Source organism: Penaeus monodon, chromosome 19 (assembly GCF_015228065.2).
Source record: "Penaeus monodon isolate SGIC_2016 chromosome 19, NSTDA_Pmon_1, whole genome shotgun sequence".
NCBI lineage: Eukaryota > Metazoa > Arthropoda > Malacostraca > Decapoda > Penaeidae > Penaeus > Penaeus monodon.
In genome coordinates this window covers 39,005,870-39,006,430 of record NC_051404.1, presented here as the reverse complement: position 1 = coordinate 39,006,430, position 561 = coordinate 39,005,870, and the positions used below count along the sequence as shown (strand labels likewise).

At 41.0% G+C, this 561-nt stretch overlaps 1 protein-coding gene across 1 annotated transcript in view; it reads right to left on the bottom strand.

The window, feature by feature from the left end:
- The window catches only part of LOC119585216 (E3 ubiquitin-protein ligase UBR2-like), a gene marked incomplete in the record, with an annotated part of 58,977 nt that overhangs the window by 39,697 nt on the left and 18,719 nt on the right, over positions 1-561 (bottom strand). The window contains 1 exon segment of the mRNA XM_037933869.1: positions 317-535. Within this exon segment, the coding sequence (XP_037789797.1) occupies positions 317-535 (219 nt within the window).

Sequence of the window (561 nt, the reverse complement as noted above, 5' to 3'; positions counted from 1 at the left end):
CATGCGCTCTATCAGTTAGACAGGCATCATGCCCCTTCCCGGCTCTTTCATGAAGTTATGTTTATGGGAGACGTATGTCTGAGACTTAATATAATCAACAGATTGGCCATAGAATGACCTGAGGTCACTCTTAAAATAAAATACTGGAGAAGCTACTTTTGCCCAGGGAAAATCTAGTCAACTGTGAGCTAGAAAGACCTATGTGGATTCTAGAAGGAAGAAAAAATACAAACTAAAAATAAAACTAAGCTAGGAAGAGTCACCTCAAAAAAAAAAAGAGAGAGAGAGCAGCACACCAAAATTGAACAACACTCACCCTAAGATACTGCATTTCATAATCCTCCTGTGCCCAACTTATAAGGTTGAAACGGTTCAGAAGGTGCACCAAAAACTCATTAGAGTCAATCAACGTGGCAGCAATCTGCAGCAGCATCACATCACGATCCAGCATCTCTTGCCTGCACCTCACATTGTGGTAGAAGTAGATCTGGTTGATGAGGGAGAAGCCATTTCTGCGCCACATCCCAGCATGGACCTATTGAAAATATATGTTATTAAAAT